At 48.4% G+C, this 23,364-nt stretch overlaps 1 protein-coding gene across 1 annotated transcript; it reads left to right on the top strand.

Moving 5' to 3' along the window:
- HBEGF (heparin binding EGF like growth factor) lies at positions 1–12,735 on the top strand. Its single transcript, XM_008056128.2, has 6 exons — positions 1–301; positions 501–677; positions 4,268–4,445; positions 9,969–10,124; positions 10,907–10,995; positions 11,308–12,735. The coding sequence occupies exons 1-5, from the start codon at positions 256–258 to the stop codon at positions 10,977–10,979; spliced, it is 630 nt and encodes a 209-aa protein (XP_008054319.1). The 5' UTR covers positions 1–255; the 3' UTR covers positions 10,980–10,995; positions 11,308–12,735.
- Positions 12,736–23,364: the final 10,629 nt, after the last annotated feature.

Below are 23,364 nucleotides of genomic sequence, written 5' to 3'. Positions count from 1 at the left end.
TGCGCGCGGCACGCCGCCGGCCGAGCTGAGCTGGGCGCGGGGACCCGGGCGGACGCGCGGACGGCGGAGTGAACCGGCAGACGCACGGCGGCGGCGAGCGGCGCGCGGGTCCCAGCCGGGCTTGCCCCCAGGAGCGGGCGGCACCCGCTGCCCGGGGAATCTCCCGCGCCCCGCCGCGCAGCTCCAGTGCCAGCGCCCAGTGGCCGCCGCCTCCGAAGTGATCGCTGCCTCGCCGCCTCCACCCGGTCCGGGACCATGAAGCCGCTGCCGTCGGTGGTGCTGAAGCTCTTCCTGGCTGCAGGTAAGAGGGCTGCCGACGCCCCCAGGGGTCGGGGGGATGGGGACGCTATGCTGGGGGCAAAGAGGAAGGTCGCTGCAGCGACCCCGGCGCGGGCCACTTGGTGGGGCCCGTGCACCCTGGCAGACGAGCGTCGGCATCAGTGTGTGTTGGCTGGGGGTGTGGGCTGGGGGTCTGATGCGGCCTCGCCCCTCTCCCGCAGTGCTCTCGGCGCTGGTGACGGGCGAGAGCCTGGAGCGGCTTCGGAGAGGGCTGGCATCTGGAACCAGCAACCCGGACCCTCCCACTGGATCTACAGACGAGCTGCTAGCCCCAGGAGGCGGCCGGGACCGGGGAGAAGTCTTTGACTTGCGAGAGGCAGATCTCGACCTTTTCAGAGGTAATTGTGGGGGCTGCCCATCCTCCGACTTTGGTGGGCAGTTGAAGAATTAGAGAATTTGAGATGCATGCTGTTCGGGTACCTCTGGGTGTTGGGGGTATTAATGGAGCACCTCAAGGAAAGCTGATCGGCCTGGGGCATCCTGGAATATAGGTCCCACTGTCTCTCTTGTCCTTGTCTCACCGGCTGGGTTGATGCCCTTCTGTGTACTTTTGAGCAAATTGAAACAGGCAAGTTGTCTAGGGTTGATACATTCCTCTGAAGTAAGCAGGGTGATAGGAATAAGGAATTGTTGAGATGCTTTCCCTAGAGTTCCTGCAGGCCAAGGTGAAAGGATTCCCTGACTCCAGGGTTCAAGTCTAGCCTGGGCAACTTGGCAAGACCTCATCTCTACAGTAAATCAAAAAAATTAGCCAGGCGTGGTGGTGTGTGCCTGTAGTTCCTGCTACTTGGAGGGCTGAAGCAGAAGGATCATCTAAGCCTAGCAGGTAGAGCCTGCGGTGGCTGTGAGCATGGCACTGCACTCCAGCCTGGGCAAGAGTGAGACTCCGACTCAAAAAAAAAAAAAAAAAAAAAAGAGTGCAAGTCCATTTTTCCACAAAAAAATCTGTTATGTGTAAAATAGAGATAACAAATGTGGAGGTGTCCAGGCACATAGAAAGTATGCAGTGGCAGTGTTAGTCTCCTTCCTCCCACCTGTCTTCAGGTTGGGGAAACAGGAGATTGAGGAACTCTTGTTCTCCCTAGGTGAGGTCAAGCACCTCCGGGGGATTATGAATGGTGAGCACTGGGTCCCTAGGGGGTTGTATTGAAATCCTGGGTATCTGGCTAGGTTAGGTACCTCATGTCTGTAATCCCAGCACTTTGGGAGGCTCAGGCGGAAAGATTGCCTGAGCCCAGGAGGCTAAGGCTGCAATGAACCATGATCGTGCCACTGCCCTCCAACCTGGGTGACAGAGACCCCAACTCAAAAATAAAATAAAATACAAATAAATAAATAATGCCAGGCATCTATGAATGCTACCCAAAGCCTGGAGGCTTCCTGACCACCGTGAGTCCCTGAGGGCTGTGTGGATCCTCCAGTCAACTTATGTGGCTGTGGCTGAGTAGAGGCGTAGGGCAGAGTCCAGAGCCTGCCGACTTCCCTGCCCCCAGGCACCTGAAGCCATTTTCTAGGGTGGAGCGGGGAGTAAGCTCTGCAGTCTCAGAATGACTGGATTTGGTTGCACAGAGGCCCACCTGCTCCTCACCTGCCTTTCTCCCTCCTTATCTGAACTTCCTTTGGGTACTTGCTTCGGACCTGGGCTCCCACACTTCATTCTCTCACAGTGACCCTCTAGGGGGTTGCCCATGGCCTGAATAGCCTGGATTCTCCTGGCCTTCTCCTTCTAAGCTGGGCTGGGCAGGACTGGGCTGTGACTCACGCCCCCACCCACACGGCTGCTCCTCATACCTCTGCAAACCTGACTCACTGCTCCCTCTCCATGGCAGGAGCCTGGCTGGCACCCTGCACCCGTCCCTCCCCTCTCTGATTGGCATGGCCCTCCTGCCTTGCTCTCCCCACCACCCTGGTCACTGGGTAGTTCTTTGACCGCCTGCCTCGCCTTCTGAGCTCTGAGGTGGCCTGGGACTGGACTAGAGGAAATGAGAGACTGTGTGGCTGCAGATACCTACTTCTCTTGTCTTCTTTTGGTTTTGCTAGGCAAGGACTATTTTTCAGGTCTGGAGGTCATATAAAGAAATAACTGCTACCAGTTATTAAATGCTTATTGTGTTATAGGCACTTGATATTTTATCCTGGTTAATTTAACCCTTGTAGCAACCTTCTGAGGTTACTCTTGCTATCCACATCTGACTGAGAACCCTGAGGTGCAGAGAGAGGTTAAGTGAATTGCCCAAAGTCACAAGGCTGAAATTGGAGCACAAGTCTACTACTGACTTCAGAGCCCATTCATTCCTGGCTCAGCATCTCAGGTGCTCCAGACTTGTGGGAGGGAAGAGAAGGGGATATGTGAGGCAGCTTGGTGTAGTGGGGAAGAACATTGGATGTGAAGTGCAGAGACCTCATTTCTTTTACTTATTTATTTATTTATTTATTTTTAAGTTGGAATCTCACTCTGTCGCCCAGGCTGGAGTGCAGTGGCACGCTTACAGCCACCACAGCCTCGACCTGTTGGGCTCAGGCGATCCTTCTGCCTCAGTCTTTCAAGTAGCTAGAATTACAGGCATGTGCCACCACGCCCAGCTAATTTATTGTAGAGATGAGGTCTCACCAGGTTGCTCAGCCTGGTCTCAAACCCGTGGGCTCAGGCAGTCCTCTCACCTCAGTCTCCCAAAGTGCTGGGTTTATAGGCATGAGCCACCATCCCTGGCCTATTTCTATTTTTTAAATATGGGGTACAATTCAGGGTCAGGTATACAAATGTCAGAGACTGCATTTCTAATCTCAGAAATGCATGACCTTGGGTATATTCCTCTGCTTTTTGGAACTTCAGGTTTTTCATCTGCAAACAGAAAGCCATGATATTGTTTGAAGTTACTTCCAGCTTGAGAATTCTAGGTCTCTGTTTTAATGCATCATGCTCAACCTTCTGCTAGACATATGGCTGTAGCCATGGTTATGGGGTACCTTCTTCCTGCAGGGGGTGGGGAGCAAAGGGGTAGGGTTGGGCTATCGTCAGACCCCTGGGCTCATGGGTGGTGGGCTCATGGGTATAACTGGTCAGTTCCAGCTGAATGTCTGTGTGAGGTTGTTTTTCCCCCAGTCTCTCTGAAGTCTGGAAAGAAGTGGGGAGTCATCGTTGTTCCAGTTCCCTCAGGACAGCTCCCTTATTTCCACCCCTTGTATCCTCTGTACCTCGCATCTCAGAGAGCCATAAACAGGACATTTGGGGATAAATGCAAATGGATCTTTGAGAAAGTGGGTGAGCTGTAAAGGATATACAGCAGGGTAAATATGTTGCTTGAAGTCAAAAAAGAAAGGCTTTGACCAGGACTGGCCTTCTTGCCGTTCCCAAACCAGGATGTGCTCTGGGCTCATGGTACCCTGGTACCAGTGGGTATCCCAGAGGGGGCCACCTGAGATATGAAGACTGTTCTTTTTTAAGGAGGCTTCCACCCCCAAAACCTCCAAGTACCTTCTCCAGAAGCAATTTTTGTCTGTGACACTGACTTTCTGCAAGTGGGTCACTGATTACAGCATCAGAAAATGAAGCTGATTTAAGGCTAAAATAGAATGAAGTGGGTATGGGGGACTGGGAGTTGGGGATGGAAGGTGGACAGCGGAGTGGGGGTGAGATTGGTAGAATTGCCCAATAAGCTGCAGTTACTTGACGGAAGCTAGCTTTCTCAGAATGGGGCTCTTAAACTGAGATGGTGAAATGCCTTCCTTGGGACTCACCCTAGCTTCTATTTCCTACTGAGGTTCCCTCTTTCTGCTGGTGCTGCCCAATCTTCCCTCAGCCCTTGGGAGGCACTGAACCAGGGGGTCCTCCCAGGCCTCAGACTGTAAGTGAGACGGAAGAAACACTAGACTGTTCTGATCTTCTCCCTAGGAATCAAAAACTTAACAGGGTGCCTTTCTCCTACAGTTTCTTTGTCCTCCAAGCCGCAAGCACTGGTCACACCAAGCAAGGAGGAGCATGGGAAAAGAAAGAAGAAAGGCAGGGGATTAGGGAAGAAGAGAGACCCATGTCTTCGGAAATACAAAGACTTCTGCATCCACGGAGAATGCAAATATGTGAAGGAGCTCCGGGCTCCATCCTGCATGTAAGTGCCTCTTCCCCAGGGCTGAATATTGTCAGCACACTCTTTGTCAGCCACGTGGCTGTTCCTCATTGTCACTGTTCCTTGAACTCATAATTTCACCCAGTTTCTTCTTCAACTCTGGGCGGAAGTTGGCGGGAAGGGAGATATTTTTAGTCAGCGGAAGTCCCCCCCACCATAGGATGTAATTTCCTGTGGTGTGGGTTTGTGACGCTCTTTAATCCTTGGGGATATTTCCTGCCTGCGCAAAATGAGTATGTGGCTAGGGCAGCTGGCACTTGAAGGCAGGCCCTTCATTCTTGCTCATGCCCTGCTCTGGGAGGGAGAAGCCAGTAGGAAACATGGCAGAGTGGGCTTCCTGAGTGGAGTAGAGCTCCTGCAGGCAGGTATAAGGTGTGTTTAGACACATACTGTGTAGGTATGTGCGTGTTTGGGTATGTGTGCACATGAGAGAGCAAATATGGGTTGATTTCAAGGCATAGTGAACAGTACAGAGAGGGGCCATCTTGGGGGCAGGTTGAAGCCCCTCCTCCCTTCTTCTTTATCCCAGCAAAGGTCAAGAGGGTGAGGGACATGGAGAGTATTGGCCTTTGGCCATGGTGGGTAGGAGAACACTTTCTTTGTGCAGGATTGATAGTAAATGGAACCCGATCCAGCAGCCATTGGCCTCTGGTCAGGCAGCATTACCCCTTCCCTGGGTAGGGGTGTGGGCGGAGGGGCTGTGGGTTCCTCAGCCTTTCTTCCAAACCAAACCCAACAAACGGCTGCCTTGGCAACCTCTCAGAGATGACAGCACTGCCATGCTCTCTGGCAGGCATAATGTCACCACTGTGCCTGAGGCCAACACCCCACGTCAGGCTGCAAACATCCGCTCTCTTCCCTGTGGGGAGGCAGACTCTGGGGGCCTTCTGGGGAGACTCTGGACGGGGCCAGGAGATTGGTGTGTGCCCACTGCCTCCTGGCCTGTCAAGAAGGCTGACTGCCTGGTGTCTCTTCTACGGGTGATTGGTGCAGATCCCTTGGCTTTTGAAAGCTTCCTTGGCCTGTCTGATCACACACAGCAGAGCTGCCCTGGATTTGGCAGTTGGCAGACAGACCCATCACTCCCCACCGTGTTCACAGCCACTTGTGTGTCTTTTCCTATAACATCCTTGTCAGGATGTTGGTATTAGAGGGGATTGTTCAAGAGTAGCATAGAGTGTTCCCCCATTATCCCTCCCAAGGTCTTGGGACAGGATAGGAAACGTTTGTCTTAAATTTATAAAATAGCATCATTGGCACAGGGTGAAGCAAGTGACCCTGGGTGGTCAAGTGGATTGAGGCCAGAAATCTGTCTGGGCCAAATTGGTCCTGGGTGTTTTCGTGGATGGAGTTGGGCTTCCATTGCTCATCTGAGAAGGCTTGTGTGACCGCTCTCCTGAAGAGCTGGGCTTAACTGACCAACTCAACCCAGAGACCCTGATGAGCACACACAGGCCACATTCCCAGTGGCCCTCGGGACAGTGATGATAATTATAAGGATGCCTTCTCTCCTTTGTCCCAGCGCTTCAGTATTTACATTAAATATGAGTTGAGCTCAACAGGTGTGTTGAACCTCTATTTGGTGTCAGACACTATTCTAGGATATGGAAAGATAGAGAGTCTCCTGGGATTTTCACAAACCTTCTGCTGGGTAGGCAGAACTGGCTATGTCTAGTTGAAAGATGATGAAGCTAGAGCTAGAAAATAGCAGTCCTTTGCCTGAGATCGATAACTAAACAAGTGGATGGAAACAGGACAGGACCTCAGGTGCCTAACTCCTAGTCCAGCATGTTTTTCATTCCCCCAGGCTGCACTGGGTGTTGACTTTTGTCCTTCTGTCCTATATCTGTCCTTATAGAGTTCAAGCGGGATTTTATAGAGAGCAGCAGTTGTCCTAGAGATCTCTCTGATGCGAAGTTTATGTTAGCTTCCTAGGCAGGCTTTCAGTGGGTGGGTTCCATGTCTGGTCTGCCTCCTGCCTCCTGCCCTTGGGCCTCAGGGCAGAAGCAGCAAGAAGACAGAATTCCTGGTTTAGGGGAATGTGACATCTTTGTACCTACATCTGGGGCCCTCTGTGGCTTCTCCTTGCCTCCAGACCCAGAAACCGCCAGCCAGGGTGTGTCCAGGCTGCTGTGGTGAGCTTGAGGCTAGCTGGCTTCCTAAACCAGCTCTCTGCAGCCACCACAAACAGGAAAACTCTTTTGTGTCACCAGCCAAAAAATCACCCTCAAAGAGTAGTTTTCTGGGGCTACTGACCCAGAAATTGGCTGCGAAGTGTCCTGTGGCTGGAGGAAACTTGGGGGCAGTTGGGCTGAGAAGGACTCAGAGCTGGAAGAGAGACAGGCCTGGGGACTTGACTTGGCCTCAGCCCAGGTACCTAGAAGGAATGGTGAGCCCCTTCTCTTGTGCTCTGTCTGACTTTGGTATGCCATTCCTCAGGATATGAGCAGTACCTCTGGAGTCTGATTGGATAATAACTCACATAGTGGGGGACTTGGCCTTTTATTAAGTGCTTTCACTGGCATTATTTCATTTCATCTTTTCACAATACTCTAGTGAGGTAGACACTTATTATCCCTGTTTCATACAAGGAAACCAAAGCTTGAAAAGGTAATGTAACTTGCCCAAGATCACCTGACTAGAAATGACAGAACCAATCTGGAACTCATGTATTCTGAGTATCCTCCATCAAGTGGTGCCCCCTCCACCTCCCAGGGTAGGGGCAGAGAAATCCAGTTTGAAAGAAGTCTCTGGACCCTGGAGGGTTCTTGCTTCTGTTGTAATACAAGTTCTGAAGTGGGTCACAGACATGGGTAGGAGGAGTGTGTCCTAGTTTGATGGGCGGCTGGCTCTGAACAAGACACACGATCTTGCCCCCACCCTGGGATGCTTGGCATGCACTCATCACCCCCCTCCTTCCCTGGGGAAGCCAGGAGTTGTCTGCAAAGGGAGGGGAAGGTGGGTAATATTAGGATGTTTACATTATTATCCTTTTGACTCAGGGTGAGGGTGGAGGGATTATGTAACTGAATTGCGGGACTCTGAGGCCAAGCTTTATTTCTATCATCTGAGTAACTACCTGTGGGGTTTGAATGATGGACTGGAAGTGAAAAACAGACTCAACTTCATCTTCCCTCCCCCCAGGAGAGCAAAGTCTGAAGTCATCTGGACTGCTGGGTCGAATTCTGGCTCTACCACTTACTAGCTTTGTAACCTTGGGCAAGATTTTTAACAGAAATTAAGCTTCAGTCTCTTCATCTTTAAAATGCGGATAGTAACTCCTACTTCACAGAGATGATTTTTTTTTTTTTTTTTGAGTTGGAGTCTCACTCTGTCGCCCAAACTGGAGTGCAGTGGCCGCTTCCGGCCACCGCAGCCTCAACCTGCTGGGCTCCGGCGATCCTTCCACCTCAGCCTTCCAAGTAGCCAGAATTACAGGCATGCGCTACCATGCCCGGCTGATTTTTTTATTTATTGTAGAGATGAAGTCTCACTGCCCAGGCGGGTCTCGAACCCACAGGCTCAGGCAATCCACTCACCTCAGCCTCCCAAAGGCACGGAATTACAGGCTGAGCCACCGAGCCTGGCTTACAGAGATGATTTTAAGATGAAATGAAATGTTACTTATAAAGCAGTTAGCACAAAGCACTTGGCTCATGGTTCGCCTTTAATATTTACCATTTATTATTATTTATTATCCTAGCTATGAATAATAATAATCAGAGAGCAAGGTCAGACAGCCCCAGGAATCTATCAGATATATGTTTCTTCGGGTTACCTACAGTGTTCAGAGTGGAAAGAATAATGAATTTGGAATCTGCCAAGACTGGTTCCTAGTTTTGACCCAGCTGCTTCCCAGGTGTGAAACTTTTGGAAAATCACTTAACCTCTCTGACCCTTAATCTCAGCCTCCCAGTCTGTAAAATGGGGCTGTACCTGCCTATCAGAGTGTTAGGAGGCTCAATTGAGATAGTAGATAAGGATAGTGGCTTGCTAATGGTAAACTGCTGTGCACAAGCGATTTTCCAGGGACAAACCTGGGAGTGGCCTCCATGTTCTGGAAGGATGGGAGTCATTTTTTGGCCCTCCTGGGTGGATGGGACACGTGTATGGAGAGGCTGGGCAAGGAACTGTGTACTACCCTGTATGTACAGCGGGCCTGACCTGCATTTATCCTGCAGTGAGGTAGCTCCTCAAAGCACCAGGAAGAAATGGGGCAGGGCGAGGTGCAAGGCAGGAAGGCAGGGGCAGCGACACAGCACCATTCAGCCTAGCCCCTCTGCCACGGCTGGGCCTAGACAGGTCTGCTCCTCAAGTTTCCTTGGTGCCCTCTCAGCAGGAAGAAGGGATTCCTCGCTCTGAGGCACCAGGTACACAGCCTCCTCCCCAGAGAAGGCACAGCTCAAAATAGGTTCTCCGTGCTTCCTTTAGCAGCTCGTGGCCTGAAGTCCCCAGGCAGACAGTGCCTGTACCCCCTGGCTGCGGTTGTGGGGTGTGAGTGGCGGCACACTGAGATCAGAGTGAGACAGTCCACGTCCACACTTCTGCCCTGCCGTGTGACCTTTTCCAACCATTCCACTCTTCTGTAAAATGGGGCTCCTGTCTACATCAAAGGATCTCTGGAGCACTCAGATAAAGGAAGGGCTGTGAATGTGCTTCTTCAACTGTAAGCACTTCTGAGTTTTCCTAAGAGCTTCAAGGAAATGCTTTGTGTTAGAAGAGGCAGTTGCCATGTGATTTATTTCTTGAGTGAGAAGAGCCAAGGAATTGTTTCTGACATTCTCCCATACTCTGGCAGGGCAGCTGGGCAGGAAGATGTTATCTCCATTTGTTTGCTTCCTCCTGTCATGAAGGAGGCCTGATAGCCCGGTGTTTAGAGGCTAAAGGCCAAAGTTAAGCTCACAAGTTGGGCCCTGCATCCAGGGGGAGCTGGGAGTTAAATGAAGGAAACTTGAGAAAATGACTCCTGGCAAAGGAACAGGGCCTATTAATAGGCTGAGCAGTGGTGGAGAGGGACTGGATGCTGGAAGCATTGCTGGGCAAGACTGGGTTTATTTCTGGGTCAGAATGTTGAGGGGCCTCACTAGGGGGAGTGATACTGAATCCCCTCAATTCAACCTACCAACTCTTTTGCCCAAGTCCTTGTAAGTGACTTGAACAATGCCTGAACGCATATGTAATAAATCAGCCATGCATGGAACATATCAAGCTGAGACTTTCAAGACCTCCCTCACTTTTTCCCTGCCTGGGGCAGGACTCTCAGGCCAGAGTACCAGAGGGAATGGAGAAGGGGAGGGCTCCAAGTGAGGGAGGAATGCTACAGAGCCTTCCAAGGGACTTGGAAGAGTCTCCTAAAGGACAGAGGTGGAGGAAGGGCAGGAATTGTCATCAGGGACTGATAGGTTGAGGGTGTAAGAAATGGGGTTTGGCTTATGTAGGTGGGCCATTGCAAAGAGAGAAGCCAAACCACTAACCCCATCTCCTCCTTGTTCTGTCTCGAACTAGCTGCCACCCGGGTTACCACGGAGAGAGGTGCCATGGGCTGAGTCTCCCGGTGGAAAATCGCTTGTATACGTATGACCACACAACCATCCTGGCCGTGGTGGCCGTGGTGCTGTCATCTGTCTGTCTGCTTGTCATCGTGGGACTTCTCATGTTTAGGTGAGTGTTGGGGGTCCCTACAGGCTGTTTCTGCAAATCACTCCCATTCTTCCTGCTCCTGAGTCTTCTACCATCATCTGAACTATCCCCTCCACACCAAATTATGGGCTAGTTCCTGGGTATAGAGTCTCTAAAAGTTTGGTTTCTCTGGCATGATGTGAGTTCAGTGTCGAGAGCCCAGGATCAAACTTGTCATGCCATAGTAGGTTCTGCTCCTCATGGGAGGTCTTTTTCTCCCTCTGTGCCCAGCCACTCACCCACAGAGTCACCTTGTCATACATTTCTTTTTCCTGCTTCATTCTTTGATGGCATTAGTATGTGGTTTGGTAGTCAAGGTGTGGGTGGTGCTATTGGCATATCCTTTCAATTCTGAGGCATATGGACCTCAGGCCATACTTCCAATCCAGGTATGTTCTCAGTTAGGGGAGACCTTCAAGAACTCCATGCCTGTTTTCAAGCATTGCAACTCATCTGTTGTGGAATCTGGAACCAGTTAACTGTCTCTCTGCAGACTGTAATCTTATAACGATTGTAATCTCTGCCCACCTACTTCAAAAGGATATTGTGAGGATCATATAAATGAGGTGAAATCTTGTTGTCAATTCTAACTTGCTGTTACAGGCAGCATCCCTTAGGGTAGTTGAGCCTTTGACTGGAGGTCTGTTGGGTTTCCATGCCCTCTGGGCTTTTCCAAGTAGTGAAGGGACCACAGTGGCAGAGTTCTATTCTGCCGTGCTGTGTCCTAGCAGGCAGGACTTGCTCACCAAGCTTATCTTCTTCAGGTACCACAGGAGAGGAGGTTATGATGTGGAAAGTGAAGAGAAAGTGAAGCTGGGCATGACTAATTCCCACTGAGAGACCCGTACTCAAGGTACCGTCCTTCCTTTGGCCCCTGATACCATCACTACCTTTCCTGGCTCTGTTTCAATGAGTGCTAAATTCTTCTCTTGATCTAGGGGTTGAGGAACCCTAGGATCTCATTGCAGGAGACTGTCAGTGCTTCATCTCCACTTAGGGTGAAAGTTGCTAGAGAGATACCCAAGAAAGAAGCCTGAGAGGACAGCTTCTTTCACGCGCATCCCTTCTCCTTCTCTTCCCAGCTGATTTTTCTACTTTTTAAGACTGGACCCAGGTGACTGTTAAGATCTCTTTTGACTTAACCTACCCTCTTCTTGTGCTTTAGGAATTGGCTGGGGACTTCTACCTGTGGGAAGACACAAGTTGATCACAGAATCTGCAGAGGGGAAGGACTTCACAATTAGCCATGAAGACTCCTTTGTCCCCAGTCACTATCTGGATTGGGCCTCCCATAATTGCTTTGCCAAAATACCAGAGCCTTCAAGTGCCAAACACAATATACCCAGTGGGATCTGGGTCAGAAGAAAGCAAAAGCAAGGAACCTTCACTTCAGGCCCTCCTGATTCCCCTCCACCAACCTCATTTCCCCCCATAAGTTTGTTTAAACACTTACCTTCTGGTTTGAAATGCCAGTTAAATTCCTTATGCTCCAGGATCTTTGACTGAAAAAAAAAAAAAGAAGGAAAAGAGTAAGGAGGAAAGATTTATGGATTTATGGACTGGAAGAAAATTGAGAAGCCATGTACTGAAGTAGCCACTAAGGGATCTGCCATTGGGACCCTCCAGCGCTGGATTTGATGAGTTAACTGTGAAATACCACAAGCCCGAGAACTCTGAATTTTGGGACTTCAACCCAGATGGAAAAGTAACAACTATTTTTTTTGTTGTTGTTGTTGTTTGTAAATGCCTCTTAAATTATATATTTATTTTATTCTATGTATGTTAATTTATTTAGTTTTTAACAATCTAACAATAATATTTCAAGTGCCTAGACTGTTACTTTGGCAATTTCCTGGCCTTCCACCCTGTATCCCCACCATCTGACTCAGCGCCACCCTCCCCTGCTGCAAAGCTGAGATGGCTCTGTGACCATCTGTACTAATTTATTGTCTGTCCACATTTCTGAAGATCTTCCATGGTCAGAGGGCCACAGGGGGGTTCTGTATGGTCAGGATGTAAGGGTTAACTCGGTCAGAGCCACTCTATGAGTTGGACTGCAGTCTTGCCTAGGCGATTTTGTCTACCGTTTGTGTTTTGAAAGCCCAAGGTGCTGAGGTCAAAGTGTAACAGATATCAGTGTTTCCCTGTGTCCTCTCCCTGCCAAATCTCAGAAGAGATTGGGCTTCCATGCTTGCAGCTTTCCTATCTCTCACCCCCGTGGCCCTAGGCCCACAGCATGGGAACCCACTCTCCCTTGTGTCATGACATTTCTCTTACTCCTGTCATTCTTCTGGTGCTACTCCATGCAGGGGTCAGTGCAGCAGAGGACAGTCTAGAGACGGTATTAGCCAAAAAAAAAAAAAAAAGGCTGAGGAGGAACAGGGAATGTTGGAGCTGACTGTTCTTGGTAATCGATTGGAGGTAGGGAAGGCTTTTGTGTAATCCCACCCACCTCACTGAACCTATAAAGGTATGCTGTCATGGTCCCTTCTGGAAGTTTCTGGTGCCATTTCTGAACTGTTACAAACTGTATTTCCAAACCTGGTTCATATTTATACTTTGCAATCCAAATAAAGATAACCCTTATTCCATAGCCTTTTGTCTGCTTGTTTTAATTGGAAACTGGTTTAACTTAGGTATTTTCTTTTCTTTTCTTTTTTTGAGTTGGAGTCTCACTCCGTCACCCAGGCTGGAGTGCAGTGGCATGCTCACAGCCTCCCTAGCATTGACCTGCAGGGCTCCGGCGATCCTTCTGCCTCAGCCTTCCAAGTAGCTAGAACTATAGGCACGCACTACCACATCCAGCTAATTTTTTGATTTATTGTAGAGACGAGGTCTCACCATGTTGCCCAGGCTGGTCTAGAACCCACGGGCTCAGGCCATCTTCTCATCCCGGCCTTACAAAGTGCTGGGATTACAGGCTTGAGCCACCACGCCAACTTAGATGTTTTCTAAGTCCTGACTTGATGTTAGTTTTTATACTAACCCTATTTATACTGTCTCAGTATTCCCACAAACTCAGTGAGGGAGGTACTACGACCGTTTCGTTTTTCCAGAAGAGGAAACTGAGGCTCAGAGAAGTTACATAACTTGTCTGAGGATACTCAGTAAGTGATAGAGCTGGGTCTGGTTATACTAGTATGCTACCTCCGAGATAAGAAAGAATAAGCCTTTCACATGGAAAGTTTGACTGGCTATAACCAGGAAAGATATCCATCCATTCAGTCAACAGGCTCTGGACTCAGGACCTAGTCCTGTGCTGTTCATGCAAGCAGATGTTGCTCCTGGTGAGAACAAGATAAGATATCTTTGACTCTGGACATCTGCACAGTGTCCAGAACTATCATGTCTTCCGGAACTGTCTGCTCTGCTGGCCTTCCCTGACAACTCTACTATACAATAGCACTTTCCTCCCCCACTCCACTCTTACTCTTTTTACACTGATTTATATTTTTCCATATCCCTTTTCACCACTAACCTGTTCATTCCTATTGGGAGGGGGTGTTTGTTTGTTTTGAGTCACACTCTGTCACTCGGGTTGGAGTGCAGTGGCATGATCATGGCTCACTGCAGCCTCAGCCTCCTGGGCTCAGGCTATCCTTCTGCCTCAGCCTCTTGAGTAGCTGGGACTACAGGCACACGCCACCACCCTGGTTAATTTTCTTAATCTTTTGTAGAGATAAGGTCTTGCTATAATGTCCAGGCTAGTCTCCAATTCCTGGACACAAACAATCCTCTCACCCTGGCTTCCCAAAGTGCTAGGATTACAGGCAAGAGCCACTGTGCCAAGTCTTCCTATTTCTTTATAGTTCCTTTCTGCCTATTAGAATGTTAGCTCCATGAGGGTGTATAACATTGCTTTGTTCCCAGATTCTAAAATGTTACAATTGAGTTGTATGTGCTCAATATTTGTTACATGAGTGAATGAGTATAGAAAACAAAATCCGTTCCTAGGCCAGCAAGTGGACAGATATATAATCCAACACTGCCCTGGTTCTGTGCTTGGATTTAGAGAGGGGCTGGGGAGGGGGATGGGAATGAAAAGATAACTGTGCAATTTGGGGCATGTCAAGTGATGTCTCTTACCCAGGCTAGAGTGCAGTGGTACACTCACAGCCACTGCAGCCTCGACCTTCTGGGCTCAGGCAATCCTTCCACCTCAGCCTTCCGAGTAGCTGGAACCACAGGCATGTGCCACCACACCCAGCTAATTTTTTTGATTTATTGTAGAGGCGAGGTCTCGCCATATTGCCCAGGCTGGTCCTGAACCCCTGAGCTCAGACAATCCTCTTGCCTTGGCCTCCCAAAGTGCTGGGATTACAGGCATGAGCCACCGTGCCCAGCTGAATATTCTTTTAAAACTGTAGGCAGCAATAACTACCAAAGTTGAACATATGCATACCCCATAACCCAGCAATCCACTCCTGGGGATACACACAAGAGAAATGAGTACACATGTTCACCAAAAGATATGTACAAGAGTGATGTTTCTTAGTATTATTTACAATAACTAAATACTGGAAAATGCCAAACACCCATCAGTATTTGATGATGACATGAATAAATAAACTGTGGTATATCTATACAGATACAATGAAGTACTGAATATGGATGAATTTCACAGCATATTGCCTAGTGAAAGAAGTCAGACACAAAAAAAGAACATTCTATGTACTTCCATTTACTTAAAATTTTGAAACGGGCTTTCACTACAGTGAAAGAAATGCGGAAAAAGATTCCTGTTGGGATCAGTAATGACTGGACAGGAGGGACTTCTGGTGCTCTGATAAGTTGGGCCATGGTAGGGGTGCAGGCTGCACGGGTGTATTCACTTTGAGAAATTCAGCAAGCATGATTTGTGCAACTTTATGTATTATATTTCAATGAGAAAACTTTTCAAAACTTGGATAGGGGACTCTTTTGCTATTTGCATTACATAAAATTCTGTAAACTACTAATGTATTACTTTGGTAATCAGAAAAAATAGTGAAGAGGTCTGAAATAACTGGAGTAGTGAGTTACTTTGAACTCTCCTTGGGCTCCCTTTCCTGCTTCCGAGCTTCCAGTCTCAAGCCCTTGTCCTGGGCTGGGCTTTTCTGAGTACACGTTGTTTCTCTAGCTAGTGTTTCCTGCAGGATCAGGGCTTCCTGCCTTTCAGCAACTCTCCCCTCATGTCTCTGTTGCTGATGGGAGTTCCCCTTGGTGGAGCTCCTTGGGGCTCCTCTGAGAGTCTTCTTGGTTGATTCAGTGGCCCTGGGAACCCCTAAACCTGCAGCCACTTCTCAAGATTGACTGTCAGAAGAAAGCACCTACCTCTTCTCTGTGGGCTCCCTTTCAGCCTCCTTCGAGATACTTTCTTTTATAATGTTCATGATAATCATCTTTAGGTAAATACACATTTAGCATTTAATGGAGTGCTCACCATGTATGGGGCTGCATACTTTATAGGCGTTATCTCATTTATGTCTCATCACAACTTAGGAGGTAGGTACTCTTACTGCACCCATGTTACAGATGAGAAAACTTAGACGTATGCCTAAGGAAAGTGGTAAGGGCAGGATGTGAACTCAGGAAGCCCAGTTCCTAAGCTGCACTCAAACTACTAAGCTACACTCCTAGATGAGCTATCTGTGTCAGACTGGTTTTCTCTTCTTCCCATAACCAGAAATAATATACTGGAGACAATTTGGGAGGCCGAGGTGAGAGAATTGCCTGAGCCCGCAGGTTTGAGACCAACCTGGGCAACTTGGTGAGACCTTGGCTCTACAATAAATAAAAAATTAACTGGGTGTGGTAGTGCGTGTCTGTAGTTCCAGCTACTTGGAAGGCTGACGTGGAAAGATTGCCGGAGCCCAGCAGGTCGATGCTGGGGTGGCAGTGAGTGTGCCACTGCACTCCAGCCTGGGCGACAGAGAGAGACTCCAACTCCAAACACACACACACATTTATACACTTGAGAAATTATATGAAAAAGATCTTAGAGAACAACTCCTTAGAGCTCAAGACTTTTCTTCTGTTGCCTCCCATTTACAGATTCATGAAAGGAGGCCCAAGGGCCTTATCAGGATGCAGTGTAAGGAATTGGAGTGCAGGCTGACTCAAACTTGGGTCTGATTCCAGGCCCACTGTTTATTAGGGGAGTGCCCTCATACACGACACCTAACTTCCCTGAAGCTGTCTTCCTGTCTATAAAATAGAGATACTATAAATATCTACCTTGAAGAGTTGCAAAAATTTTACGTGTGCATAAAGTGCCTAGCTCAGGGCCAGGCATGAGCTGAATGCTCAATTCATGTTGGTTCTCTTAAGCAACCTGTCCAAGGAGCTAATTACTATAGCGACTCATCTAGGATTGAAACCCAGACTTCTGATTCCTGGCTCACAATTCTATCCTGAGAAACAAGCAATGCTTTTCAATCACTGTTTCACATTTCAGTGTTAACTTCGGTTTCAAAGGAGTCCTGGAGGGTCTTAAAACGTATTTGTGGATTTAAGAAGCCACGGAACAGCAATTCTGTCCAAAAATATCACTTCAACTTGGCTGGCCTGAAATTCTTCCCTTTGTCAACAATGACTGAAATTCAAGCTTCCTGTTTGAGAATGCTAATCCTCCTGGGAATAGCTATGCGTTAAGAGGCTGGCATTCTTTGTTGGTGTAATTCATTTTAGCTTCATTCATTCAGCAAATATTTGTGGCAGCCTCCCTATCACCTTACAAATGAGATCCATGATCTGAAGGAGAGGGATTTTGACTGAGTAAGGGAGGGACAAAGAAGTGAGAACATTCTCTAGAGCAAGGACATTCAATGTATTTATCCACAAAAATTGACTGAACACTTATAAGGTGCCAAGTACTATTCTTGTCACTGGAGTGAACAACACCAACGCATGGACCAACAATGCAAGCATAAATAAACAAATAGGATAATTTCAGAAATAAGGAACACACACAGAAAAAATAGAGGTGTGCTAAAGGATCAGTTAGAACAGAATTCATTTTTGTAGATACCCCAAGAAAGGTCTCTCTGAGGAGGTAACATCTGAACGGAGACAAGAAGAGGTCGACATGTGAAGGCCCTGAGACAAAAATAAGCTTAGTTTGTATGAGGGACAGAAAGGGGCCTCTGCAGCTGCAGTATAGTCAATAGTTTGAAGAGGGAGGCAAGGACCAGATCACACAAGGCCTTGTAGGCCATGGTGAACAATCTGGAAGCCAGAGGAGTGGGGGGTAATATGGCTTATGTGCCAGAAATATGACTCTTCAATGCAAAGAAGGGTTCTAGGGGACAAAAGTAAAAGAGGCAAGACCAGGAACCAGGTACAGTGGTTCGAACCTGTAATCCCAGCTACTTGGGAGGCTGAGGTGAGAGGATTGCTTGAGACCAGGAGATCTAGACCAGTCTGGGCAGCATGGTGAGACCGTCATCTCTAAAAAACAAAAACAATTTTTTAAAAAGAAGCAAAACCAGTTGGGAGACCCTTGTAGCTGTGTAGGCAAGAGGTAATGGTGGCCAGAATTAGAGTGGTAGCAGAGGAGGTGGTGGGAAATGGTCAGATTTGGAATATGTTTTGGAGGAATCATCTGTAAGACATGCTGATGGATTGAATGTAGGAGTTGTGGGAAAGAAAGGAATCAAGATGACTTCTTAGATTTTAGCCTGAGGAGTTGGGTGTGTGATGACTCTATTAGTCAAAATGGGAAAAAAACAGATGAAGAAGCAAGTTTACAGGGGTCATGAAAACAAAATATTCTCTTATGGACATATTAAGTCCATACAGGGTGAAAGAGGGCATTATAGAGCGGGTAGTGGGAGGAAGGAGGGTGTAAGGAGAAGAAAAGAGAGGCAAAAGAGGTAAACAAAAGGACATGAAGACAGAAAAAGAAAAAATAAGGATACCTGGCCTCTGTATGGTGTTTCACAGCTCTGAAGTGTATTTCTTTTGTATGATCTTATTTAATCTTCACAGTGCCCCAGGGAAGTAGGTAGTATTATTATCCCAGTTTAATAGACTGAGGTGCAGAGGAGTGAAGCAACTTGCACAAGGCTACTATTTGCTAATGCAATTTTGCTTGATACTGAACTTGCCCGGGAGGGCCCAGGTTTCTCACTGACCATGATCTTCTATCCTAGCCACAATTCTCCAGAGAGGAGGGACAACAAGGCTCTGTGTTTTCCTTCTTGCTGTGGTGAGGCACCCAGGCCAGGCCTGGCAGTGTTGCCTCATGGAGACCAACCACTGGGGGGGGGGGGCTAACCTCATTCAAGAGAAGAGAGGAAGTTAAAATTATCCCTTCCCATGATTGCTTTCCAGAGTGTCAGGCCACCACCAAATTAATATAATTTGGAGGTTGTTAGAGTTTGGTTTTTCTTTTTGAACTTTTTTTTTTTGAGTGAGAGTCTCACTTTGTCGTCCAGGCTGGAGTGCAGTGGCACACTCACGGCCACAGCAGACTTGACCTGCTGGGCACAGGTGATCCTTCTACCTCAGCCTTCCAAGTAGCTGGAACTACAGACGCTTACCACCATGCCTGGCTAATTTTTTTTTAATTTATTGTAGAGACGAGGTCTCACCATGTTGCCCAGATTGGTCTTGAACCCCTGAGCTCAGGCAATTCTCTCACCTCTGCCTCCCAAAGTGCTGGGATTACTGGCATGAGCGTCCGTGCCCAGTCTCTTTTTGAACTTTTAAAATTGCATATTTTTTCTTGATTGCTCCCTTGATTGATGGAGAAGAGGAAGGGGACCTCTTAGCTCACTGCCACCCACACAGCTGTAAAGGAAGCCAACTGCCCTCTTGCTCTTCAGAGAGCATCCCTCTCTCCCTCCCTCTCTCTCTTCTACCCTCCCAGCATCTTGGCTATTACTAACCAACAGAGCATCTAAGGAAAAGGGCTCCTTTCAGGGCTGGAGTGCTGCAGTTGATAGATCATAGCCTATGTGGGAGGCTTCCCCAACGACATATGATGTGGGTGTAGGAACCAGACAGACGGGAGGAATTAAGTCACCCTTTTCCCCAACCCTATTTCCTTGCCCAACCTAGAAGTCACTAGGCTGGTTTTCTTATCATGAAGCACTCGTTTCATTTCCAGTGTCCCCCAGTTTTTGACAGTGGACAGGCTTCAACGGGAGTGTGAAAGAAGGAAGAAGTTACCAGCTTATTCCTTCTTCATGTCACTAACGTCTGGGTTAAGGATGGCTGTGGAAACCATGTGCTTACCCAGGGCTCTCTAGGAAGGCTTCTTCCTATTTTGTCAGTGGTATTGGGTGAGTTGGGGGCCCTGGGAAGCACTGTGCTTGGCAAGGGGCCCCTAATCAGGTCTACTTGAGAGTCAGTGTTTTCTCCTGTCCATGGATTCAACTCCAGGCTCTGGGACTCCAGACTTGAGAAGTGTGAGCCAAGTTTAACCCTACAGACACAGACATCCTTTTCCAGGTGTATGTTTAGCCATCTTCTGGAGAAAGTCTTTCACCCACCTCCAATCCCAGCTAGGTTAGTCACTTCTCCTCTGTGCACTCACATCACTGAGCCTTAGACAAAGCAAGGAAACTTGGTCCTCTTCCCACAACAGCTTTGGTGTTCCTCCCCCAGGGCTTTCATCACACCATGGATTGCCATTGCTTATCTGCTTCGCCCATTGTGAACTCCTAAAAGTCAAGGAGTGTGTCCTTTTGGAGCTCAGTATCCCTACACCCAGTCTAGTTTATAGCACACCACAGGTTCCCTAAATATCTGATGCATGCATGAATAGATGGGCAATGAATAAATGATTGTGTGCATGAATAAATGAATGAATGAAAATAGAGTAGAGGTTAAGGGTTCAGACTCTGGATCCAACAAACCTGGGTTTGAATCCTGACTGTGCCATTTTCTGATTGTATAATACTCTTGGACAAGTTATTTAACCTCCCAAATATTCAGTTTTCTTTCTTTTTTTTTTTTTTTTTTGCGTTGGACTCTTACTCTGTCGCCTAGACTGGAGTGTAGTGGCCGCTCCCAGCCACTGCAGCCTCGACCTGCTGGGCTCTGGCGATCCTGCCGCCTCAGCCTTCCAAGTAGCCGGAATTACAGGCATGCACTACCACACCCGGCTGATTTTTTGATTTGTTGTAGAGGTGAGATCTCACTGCCCAGGCGGGTCTCCAACCCGTGGGCTCAGGCAATCCACTCACCTCAGCCTCCCAAAGGCACGGGATTACAGGCTGAGCCACCGAGCCCGGCTCAATCTTCTTTTTTTTTTTTTTTGAGTTGGAGTCTCACTCTGTCGCCCAGACTGGAGTGCAGTGGCCGCTCCCGGCCACCACAGCCTCGACCTGCTGGGCTTCGGCGATCCTTCCATCTCAGCCTTCCAAGTAGCTGGAACTACAGGCGCGTGCTACTACACCCGGCTAATTTTTTGATTTATTGTAGAGATGAGGTCTCGCCAAGTTGCCCTGGCAGGTCTCAAACCCACAGGCTCAGGCAATCCACTCACCTCAGCCTCCCAAGGCGCGGGTTTACAGGCTGAGCCACCAAGCCCGGCTAGATTCAGTTTTCTTCTTAGGAATTTTGTGGGGATTATAGCGCATGCAAAAAATGTATTACAGCTCATGGCTTGGAGTAAGTGCTCAATACATGACAGCTTTTACTGCTATTAACAAGTTCTGTCTTTTAATAAGCTCTGACAATTAGTAACAAGCTCTGCCAGCTTTTAACCCTTGAGTGTCTTATTTACACCTCCCTTTCTAGATTGTTGGCACAGTAGGTCCTTGCCAGATGCAGGGCTTGGCCTGCAGGACTGCTCCAGTGCATACAAGTTGGGGTCAGGCTATGTAAGTGAATACAGCCCTAGGCTTTGCTGAGAAGGGGAAACTGTGACAGGGGCCTATCTAAAGCTGGGCAAACAGGTCAGCTGCCACCACCATTCTCTTAGGCCTTCTCTGCTGCCAGTGTCCTTGGGACAACAGAAACAGTGCAGCATTTAAGGTGCCCAAATGACATTCACATCAAATATGTGACCTTTTCTTAGGAAGCCTGGTTTCCATGGTGAGCTTGTTCTCAAGCCATGCTCTGTAGATCTCAGCCTGCTCTGGAATGTGACGGCAGTGGCCTCAGCAGTTGGGTGGGGACATCTACCCAGGGGCTGCCCCCTCCAATATCCCCAGGGTAGAGGAGGGGCTGAGATAGCCCCCTTGACTGTCTGATGTCCACCCAGACTTCTAACCTGGAAGGATTTGCACCACTATCTTCCCACCCCTCCCCCTCTTCCCCACACTTAATGGCTCATGGCCAACTGACTGCCAGCCTGGGCAGAAAGGAGGGAATTCTTTCTGAGAACCCCCATCTTAGGCAGAGAACCTTACCCCCTCCAACTCATCTTGGCAGCCTGGGTTGGGAGAGACTGTCTGCCTGCCTGGCCTTGGCAGAGCATGTGTTCGCCCGGCCCCTGCAGCTGCCAGAACAGGAGTTGAATGCCCAGTGTGTCTGCCAAAGCTTGCTAACTTCTTTCTTCTTTCTCTAAGCTATGCAAACGGAGGCTGCTGAGGAATGCGCAGCTAACTCCCCACCACCGCTTCCCTCCTCCCAGGGCTTGTGCTCCCTCAACCTCTCAGACTGGAGTCACATCAGAAAAATGCAGGGGAAGAAAGAAATCCCCCAATGTGTCATGACATTACATTTCCGCCTGGTGCTCAGAAACAAGAAAAGTAGGAGGGGGAGAAGGGGAGGAGGTACGGTCATAGCCAGAGCCCTGTGACTGCCTCACCTTGCTACCTCCCTGGGGCAGATTAGCTGCTCCCTTGACGATGTGTCTCCTCATTAATAAGTGGGGAAGACTGCCCTGACTCAGACTGCAGAGAAACTCTGAGAATTAACTCTTTGCTTGCATTAAAGAGTACTGCTATTCCTAAGTTGGCAATTCTTGAACCAGTACACTGCTCACATGCATTCACTTAACAGACATACAGGAATTCCTACTTCATTCTAGAGGCTAAGAGCACAAGGGTGAACTGGACCCAGGTCCTGCCCTCCAAGAATTTCCACTCTAACAAGAAAGATAGTCAATTAAGTCACAGCAATCAAGTATCAAGAGAGTTATGATGGACAGTAGGAGGTGACAAGTGACTGACTCCAGGGGTCAGGGAGGCCACTTTTCTAAGAAAATGGAAATCAAGCTGAAGCCTGAAGGATGAATAACTGTGGTCCAAGAGAAGAATGGGGAGCAAGAGTATTCTAGGTTGAGGAACCAGCCAGAGTAGAGAGGCAGAATGATGTGAATGAGGAACAAATTGAATTTGGTGTGACAGGAGGTCGACAGCCGAGCTGGGGTCAGCAGAAGAGGCTGCAGATGGAGACCAGACCAGATCATGCAGGGCCTTTGAGACGATGTTGAGAAGTTTGGACTGGATCTTCAGGGCAGGGGCAGTTTTAGGCTAGTGGAAAGCAGGTGAAAAGTGATGTCATCTCCCTGAGATGGTTCATAATGGAGAAGGAGAAGTTGGTGGGGAAGGTGGTGATGAGGGTAGCAAGCCCAGGCTTGGTCACGTTAAGTCTGAAGTGGTGACCACCATGTCAGTGGGGATATCCAGTGCACAGATGTAGAACTGAGTTTGGAGCCTGGGGCAGGCTCGAACTGGAAAGGTGTCACTGGCCTGGAGACATAAGAAAGTATATAGCTAAGATATATACACTGGCCTGGAGACATAAGAAAGTATATAGCTAAGATAATGCTAGCTGCTCAAACAGCAAAACTCCCAGGCTCAGTGGATTATCACAGTAGTTTATTTTTCACTCAGGTAAAGTCCAAAATTGGTGTTCCTAGCAAGCGAGAGACCCTTCACCCAAGTGGTGGTTAAGAGACAGGTCCTTCATGGGAGATTCTATCACTTCCATCCATATTCTACTGACAAAAATCTAACCATGTTGTCACCCCTAACTATAAGAGAAGTGGGGCATCTACCCATCTCCATCCCTGCACCTTAAGTCTGTATGGTCTCTTTTCCACTGACTTAAACACTGAACTGCCCTTAAAAGCGAGAGAAAGAGAGAGAGAAAGAGAGAGAGAGAGAGAGAGAGAGAAGGAGAGAGAGAAGTGAGGAATGTAGTCTAGTTGGGTGCTTGTGAGAAAGAGGAAGTGTGTTTGGCAATCAGCTAACCAGTCTCTGGCATGGGAAGGCACAGGAGTGGACAAGTCAAGGGCTTGCACGCATTCATTTATTTCCATGTTTAGGTGCCTACACAAGTA

Source organism: Carlito syrichta, unplaced genomic scaffold (genome assembly GCF_000164805.1).
Source record: "Carlito syrichta isolate Samal-C Ts95f unplaced genomic scaffold, Tarsius_syrichta-2.0.1 Scaffold302231, whole genome shotgun sequence".
In the NCBI taxonomy this organism is placed as follows: Eukaryota; Metazoa; Chordata; class Mammalia; order Primates; family Tarsiidae; genus Carlito; species Carlito syrichta.
Note: the sequence above shows the minus strand (reverse complement) of the source record. Positions and strands in the feature narration are given on the sequence as shown.

Bases quoted from the DNA above. Each gene is read 5' to 3' on its own strand.
- HBEGF (XM_008056128.2), top strand. From the start codon at position 256: ATGAAGCCGCTGCCGTCGGTGGTGCTGAAGCTCTTCCTGGCTGCAG. The intron at 302-500 runs GTAAGAGGGCTG...CCTCTCCCGCAG, and splicing joins GAAGCTCTTCCTGGCTGCAG to TGCTCTCGGCGCTGGTGACG. The intron at 4,446-9,968 runs GTAAGTGCCTCT...GTCTCGAACTAG, and splicing joins CTCCGGGCTCCATCCTGCAT to CTGCCACCCGGGTTACCACG.